Below are 7,960 nucleotides of genomic sequence, written 5' to 3'. Positions count from 1 at the left end.
GGTCGGTGACGGCGGCGGCGGCGGCGGCGCCGCGCGACCGCGCCGACACCCTGAGCCAGGGCCAGGGGCAGGGCCGGCGGCCGGACCTGCTGACGCTGCGCGCCATGCGCTCCGTGCCCGCGCTAGACTGCCTGCCCGCGCACGCCGGCGGGACCGCGTCCGCCGCGCTGCCCGGCACGCCGCCGTCGGCGCCCGTCACCTGGCGCAGCTCCTACTGCTTCTCCGACGACGCGGCCAGCCGCGCCTCGCTCGCCACCATCAGCATGGGCTCCACCGACGGCCGCCGCGTCGTCGTGCGCCGCGTGCCCGCCTCGCCTTCCGATCTGCTCAACATCGTGCAGCCGCGAACGTGAGTACTCGACTCCTCTCCACTACTTCTAGTTGCAGTAGTTAAAATTTGCAGAAGGTTGGAAGAACTGGCAGAAGTCCTCCTCGTGGACCATCAGTTCGGATTCCGAAGAGATGTAGGAACACATGAGACCGCACTGATCCTATAACTTATCTTACTTGTACAGCGTTTTTAAATTTAGAATACGCATTTGACGATGTTGGCTGGTCTACACTGGTTGATAGGTAGGCAGCGAAACAGAAAGCAGGCTGCAGTTTTGAGTCGACGGACATGTAGGGGAAGCAGTGGTTGCGAAGGGAGTGAGACAAGGTTGTAGTCTACACACGATATTGTCAAATCTGTACGTAGAGTAAGCAATAAACGAAACCAAGGAGAAATTTTGAAAGGGGATTAAAGTTCAGTGAGAAGGAATAAAAAAAAATGTAGTACAGGAAACAGCCGACGGTTGTGAGCTCTGCAAGATCCATGAGCTATTTTATGTTAACGTGACAAACCCGAATTCTAGGGCTATATTTTATTTTTGACATATGGATCTATGCCGACAATTGTAAAAACGGCGATGGTACATTAGTCCTTACTAATGTAGAATTGTTACCTTCTGAAGAAGACAAATTTATATTTGTCGAAACCTAGGTAAAGAATTTCTTTATCCATTGCAACTGGTCGGCTGTTTATAATTTTATTACGTGAAACCGTTGCTGTTGTGTAGCTATGTTTAAACTATTGTAGTACAGGTAATGTATTCACAGTGGCAAAAGTGAACCACCATCGGCTGTATATTGGAATGATAATGAAAATTTGTCGGACTGGGACCCGAACCCGAATTTTTTCGCTTTACGCGAGCGGTCACTTTAATGCTTCGGCTATCCGTGCACGAATCACGGCCAGACACACACTTTCTGCAGTCATCGTCCACTTGTCACAACCTGCCCTCCTATGTTACATATATTCTCGTCCAGGAAGTACATTTATTAAAACTAGACGGCCTGATATTTTCGAATAAATACGAAATAGTATCGCCTGTATTATTACGAGTAAGTAGTACGTTGCAATCCTTCGGGCATGCATGTCTGTCCGAAGAAACATTGTATCGTACTTCTCAACAACACAGCAACGCTGTTTGGTAAAAATTTTTAGGGTTTTCTGACAACTTTGATTTCTTCTGTCAGAGACGGCAAGGAACCTGAAAGAGCCGTTGAACGGAGTGGAGATATTATCTAATGAACACCGACAAAATTCAGAGCAGCGTAATGGAATGTGGTCGAATTAAATCGGGCGACGCTTTGAGGTAATTAGAGTAGGAAACGACACACTAAAAACAATTGATGAGTTTCGCTATTTGGGCAGAAAAATAACTGATTATGGCGCAAGTAGAGAGAATATAATATACAGACAGCGAGAAAAGCATTTCTGAAAAAGAGAAATTTTGGCTGAAATTTACAATGGTTCGTCCACGCGCTGCTCTTCGCGATATGGCGCAAATACTGGCAACGCCTGTGCTTGTATTGTTGACGGCAGCCAATTGGAGGCAGGTTTTTGTAGAGCCAATCACGAGCTACTGGCCTGAAAATACGATAGGGCTGTTAATATATAATAAAACATCAAATGGGAGAACTTAAATGTAATCCTTGAAGAATTGTTTGAATTTGCATTAATGACCGCAGATGAATGCAGAGTGAGCCTGTAATCTTTTTCTCTACCTTTCGCTTGGAATCTTCTACTTTAGGGCTGTCAGAGAACAAGTCATGGAAGAAATTAAACTTGATTTTAACGCCCCTCGTCCGTCTTGTAGACTCTCATTTACCCATTCTAGCATTTTAACCGCCGAGCGATTTGGCGCAATGGTTAGCACACTGGACTCACATGCGGGAGGACGACGGTTGAGATCCTCGCCCGGCCATCCTGATTGGAGTTTTCTGTGTTTTCCCTAAATCGCTCAAGGCAAATTTCGGGATGGTTCCTTTGAAAGGGCACGGCCGATTTCCTTCCCCGTCCTTTGAACAATCCGAGCTTGTGCTCCATCTCTAATGACCTCGATGTCGACAGGACGTTAAACCCCAATCTTCCCGCCTTCCTTTTAGCTTTCTAGCTCCCTTTGTATCCATACATACATTAATCACTATCTACCCATCCTTTCTGTTGACACTTTCACCCAACCAATCCTTGTTTCCTTTCCTTTTCTTTTCTGTCCATCATTTTTTTTCCATCTGCCATGATATCTGCCCATTTATTCTACATGCCCTTTCTTTCTCCTCCCCTTTCCCCCTCACCACTCCATGTTTCACCCATCTGTCATAGTCACCCCATCCATCTTGGCACATTAATCTCATGTCTTAGTAGCTCAGCATAAATTGTTGTTTGAAATATTGTAAAATAAAGATTTTTATCGTTTTAACAGATATGTCTGATTATGAATGTCAAAACTTTGCACCCGCACCACAAGACCTGATATATATTCGTATATTGTTACTACACTATCAGATGAAATGAGAGCAACTCCGATAAGTGACATTGATATGTTTGTAAAGTGTTAATTCCAGGCGAATATGCCCACATTTTCTAGGCGACAACTTTAGGTAAACATCAGTAAAGTAGTGGTATTTTTTTTAGTGCGAATTCAGTTTACGACCAAAAAAATAGGGACCGAAGAGTGATAGAAATCAGTGCAGAAAAATTGCGTTACGTGTTCAGCACCACATAAATAGTATTGATGTGCTGACAATAACATTAATGTTCATCATATACTTTCGACAGAACAAAAAGCTGAAACCGTATTTAAGAAAGTTGCCAACATTAGTAACATACTCTCTGCGTTAGAAAAGTTCCAGGGTAGGTTTTTTATTCTGCGTTTGCAGTACTAAAAAGGAACTTACGTTGTTTTCATGTTACTTGTTATGTGTGCGTCCTTGAAATGACCTTGGCCATGTTTCCGCGCAAACTCACCAAATGGCAGGACTGTGCTTACTTAGCATTACACTGTTGGGGTTCTTGGCGCATTAGTTACGGTGGTCGGTGACACAATAGATGCTGATGGTGAGCAAAGAGTGAATATTAAGTTCTGCGCCAAGCTCGGAAAAACATCTAGTGAAACGCAGATAATGATGAAACAAGCATGTGCAGGCGAGACATTTTCAGGAAGTCTTGTTTTGGAGTGGCACAAAAGGTTTCATGAAGGCTTAGATTCAGTGCAAGACGATCCTAGAGCTGGTCATCCGTCTACAGCACATGCTGATGCAAACGCGGATCGTGTAAGACAGTTATTGCAAGAAGTGTGGCATGTGCCTGTGCATGCGATATTAGAACAACTACTTGAATCGTGATGTGTGTCATAAAATTTTGTGCGACAATTTAGGGAAACTGATACTTAATGCAAAACTCGTCCCTCACATACTGGCAGACGAACAGAAAGAGGAAAGACGAAGAATTTCTGCTGAACTTCTGGATACAGCCAGATATTATCACACATTTGTCAAAGATTACTGCTGGGGGTGAAAGTGTGACCCTAACACGAAGTATCGAAGTGCTGAACAGCGGAGTCCTGGATCACAAACCTCGAAAAAAAGTCAGACGACTGCCTCCGAGAACGCCAATGTTCATTGCATTCTTTGATAGTAAGGGATTAGTTCACCATCAGTGTGTTCCTCCAGGTCAAACAGCGAACCAAACTCTTTACATCCTGAAATGTTTGCGACAGTCAATTCGACGCCGAAGACATGATTTGTGGCATTCTCAGGACTGATTCTTGTTGCATGGCAATGTAAGACTTCAAACTGCTTTATCTGTTACCAAATATCTGGCCAGACATTCCAATATTGCCATACCACATCCGTCATATTCGCCAGACCTCTCGCCTCGCGATTTTTTCTTGTTTACGCGAGCGTAAAGGTGACTGAAGGGAAGCTTCATCAAGATTTTGCAGACATCCAACGGGCTGTAACAAATGAGTTTACAAGCATCGCAATTGAAAATTTCCCTGCTTCCTTCCAAGACCTCCAGAAACGTCGGCAACTGTGTGTAGATAACCAAGGTGACTACTTCGATAGGAGCTAGGATCATTACTTGGTAATGCAATTTTCTGTTTTTACAGGAGACTTGTCCTGGAACTTTTGTCAGTGGGAGTACACATTTGAGGAATCTTACGTAGGCTACCAACATATGCGATACGTTTGCAGCATTGACAGCTCAAAGGGGCCAGGATTAATATATTTCGAGAAATGACTTGAGTCTCATCAACGTCTAGAGAATTGCTTATGCAAACTAAAATATGGATAATGAATCTGTCATTCCTGTTACCATAGAAGACGACAGAACTACAGTAGAAGGCTACGCTGTCTACTTTTGCTACGAACGGTGCTTTATTGTCATAACAGGGCTAGGTTTGTCATAACAGGTCTAGGTTTGTCACGTCATTAATGGGGAACGAGAATTAGATCTGTGCGTAGCAATCAGTATAAGGAATCACTCTACTTGCCCGCTCATAGTCGACAGCAAGCATTATCAGCGCCTTGTTAACGGTGCTTTCTTGTAATGCGACTGCATAAGCGCTCGAAAATAATTTACAGACTCTGTCAACGTTCTTGAAAATTGATTATCGTTTAGATTGTGCATTCCATCGTCCGCAAGACTTTGATATGGTATCAGTCAATTTTATGCTCATTTACGAGAAATAAATTTCAGGCTTGAGTACTGTTACAAGCACGTAGTTGGCAAGTCATCCATGATAAGTTTCCCTTCCAGCGGCAGCGACATATAGCTTGCCATTGGTTTCGGTGTGTTCCACACACAAATTAAAAAAATAACGCGGCAGTCAAGACTGGCGACTACGGACCATGTACAGTAAAAAAACAAGAGTTTTGTAACTTAAATTCAACAATCAGTCATGCAGGAAAAATGCAGGGTGAACCCGAACTCCATTGACAAAATTTCGGGGGTGGTTCAGAAATAATTTCGACCTGTCATTTCCGGTGTCTCGTTACAGAGTGACAATGTAAGTACGATTTGTTCTGTTTCACACCCCATGAAAAAGGCCGTAATATGCAATTACCAAAACGTAATATCCTCAAACAAGAACTACTGCTTCCCTACTTCAGATAAAATGGAACAAGTTTCTACTTTATGTGAGAATCTAGAGGAGACACTTCACCATAGATTAAACGCTGTGATATTAGCAGGAGGAGATATCATACGCTACTAGCTGCAAAGTACCAGCTTCGCTTGGTTCTTTTTCTTTTTTTTTTTTTTTTTTTACTCTGAAATGAAAAAAGTACAGTTAATCATCTCATTTTTTCAGCGCCAGACTTACTACAGCATGTATACTGTTGTAAGCTAAATTTGGAGTTTGGCTTTGGGGAGCAAAGAAGAATACGTTTTGTGATTATCTGAAATGAAGACACGCTTCGTATGGTTGTACTTTCAAGAAACATCGTTCTTTTACAATCAGTCTGTAAAATTGGAATGTTGTCCCTTGTGTTATTAATGATACAGTACGCCAATCTCACCGGAAATGGAGTCCTCCAAAGCTGAATGGTAAGTCAGTTGAAATGAGTGGAATTCGTGGTATGAATATTGACCTGCCTCTCTCTTTCCCGGTTAATTTTTTCATTTTTGAAGTGTTTAGTAGGTCTGCTGCGAGGGCATACCGGAAACACTGAGTGAATTTAAATTTTTTTTTGGGATGTTTACGCTTTTGTCTTGGTTCATTATTATATCAGTGGATTTAAATATTTATTCTTTTCCTGGTATTATATTCTGTATCGCTGATTTGTCTGTGGAATATGTCGTCTTGAGGGTGCAGCTCCTCAATGTGTAAAATCGGAACCGTCTTGTCCGTGTGTCTGTCTGACCGTCAGACTGTAAAACCCGTTTTGTCAGGAACTGGTAGAGGTATCAACTCGAAATTTGTCGCATATTAAGGTCTACGGTCACTTGGTGAAGTAAAAACGTGAAGCACCTAAGTCAGTGCAATCAAAAGAAAAGGCCATTTGTGTCACATATTTTGAGTCTCGACAACTAACTCATCAAAACCTGTAGCATTCTTCCTCTTGACGTAGAATCGTGAAATATGGCAAGAGAAAAGGTTTCACAGTACAAATAAAAGATAACATTTTAAACTTATTAAAGTGCAAATATATCACACACAAATTTTGTGCCATTTGAAGAAACAAGGCATTCATCATCCGTCAAAAGCGCAATAAATGAACAGTATTGCATGCAAACACAAAATTTAAGTTGTAGTCATGTTTCAGTGAGTAAATAAAAACATTTTATTACATCTTCTCTTTCTCCATATATATAAGCTGAAATCCCCTGCTGGCTTTTCTCTGTGTCCGGGCTAGTCTGAGGAACTACTGTAGAGATGTTGATACGATCTCGGAATTCACGGAACTGATAACTTGTCAGTATCGATATCGATAACAGGCAAAAACCGTTGATATTTTCGATTCTCAGGATGGCTGAACTTTCCAGATACGTACTTAAGTTTGTACGGAACTGTCAGGGCGCGAGCCCTACTCGCATGTGGACAACTGTTTTGTTTCTAAAATTGTTCACTCGCACAACTATTTTTTGTTTACGTAGCTCGTCTCTGTAAGTGGATCTACTTTGTCGATGAATTGTTCCTGTGTCTTAACTGCATTACACAACTCGTCTGTGCAGACCAATGCGATATGTGCCGTTTCCAGCTTGTTTTCTAGAATATTTTACAGCATTCGAGATTATTCTTAAAATCTTGAGTACGTTACAGAACACTCTCGAATTTTTAGCCGTTGAAAACGACATTGATGTAAAAGACGCAGATGTTTCAATGATCACCACGATGTGGTGGCGGCCTCTTCACTCATATCTCCACAACCACAACAGATACCACCGCACGTGCACGAAGTGAAAACCGAAGGTAGCACCAGATATAAAGCAGTGATTGGTGGTCTGGATTTTGGAGGTATCTTCAACTTCACTAACAATTTTACAACTCGTTGCATAATTCTTCATAAGAACATTTATGGCACACAGCAGTTGTTTGCTGCTGTATGTTATAATCATTCTGTATTGCGTAACAGTTACGACAAAAATTTCATTCTTTGACAAACTAGCGTTTTGTATTTTTTTAAAGGAATTTCCTCTGTAATACCCCATAATGATACCTTCTACGATATAAGATGTTAATAACTGAAATGTGAATGGCTGAAACAAGTTTTGGAAGTGGTCCCACGATTTAATGTTAAACCAATAAGGTTATAAGTATCAACAGTCTTACCTAATTGTTATGACAGTTAATGTATTATAGTAATAAATTAACTATGCGGGAAAGGCTGATGCTGTGCTTGATCTATGTTAAACTGTTTAGTTTCATTGACAAGACTGACTGTTACATTCAAGTTCATTAAGAAAAGTACTTGTCCACTGGTTGTTATGGACCTGCTTCCTTTCTCCTTACGTCGCCTATTTGCAAAATAATTTTGTTCGGCATGGCCGGCAACAACTGTGCAGACGTGTTCAATCACTGCAAAGCAATAGCTCGTCGAAATAACCATAAGTGCTTCTGCGGATGAAAACAAGTGGCGCAATACTGATAGTCATCTGTCGACTGTCATTATATTTTTGTTATCGCGTCGC

At 41.9% G+C, this 7,960-nt stretch overlaps 1 protein-coding gene across 2 annotated transcripts in view; it reads left to right on the top strand.

Annotated features, from left to right (window-relative positions):
• Positions 1-235: 235 nt before the first annotated feature.
• The window catches only part of LOC124623659 (sodium- and chloride-dependent GABA transporter ine-like), a 332,671-nt gene continuing 324,946 nt past the window's right edge, over positions 236-7,960 (top strand). For both annotated transcript variants that reach the window (XM_047149051.1, XM_047149052.1), the window contains exon 1: positions 236-349. In XM_047149051.1, coding sequence (XP_047005007.1) covers positions 264-349 — 86 coding nt within the window. In that variant the 5' untranslated portion in view covers positions 236-263. The remainder of the gene's footprint in view (positions 350-7,960) is intronic.

The sequence above is a fragment of the Schistocerca americana genome, chromosome 1, assembly GCF_021461395.2.
Source record: "Schistocerca americana isolate TAMUIC-IGC-003095 chromosome 1, iqSchAmer2.1, whole genome shotgun sequence".
Classification (NCBI taxonomy): domain Eukaryota; kingdom Metazoa; phylum Arthropoda; class Insecta; order Orthoptera; family Acrididae; genus Schistocerca; species Schistocerca americana.
This window is presented reverse-complemented; position numbering and strand designations above follow the sequence as displayed.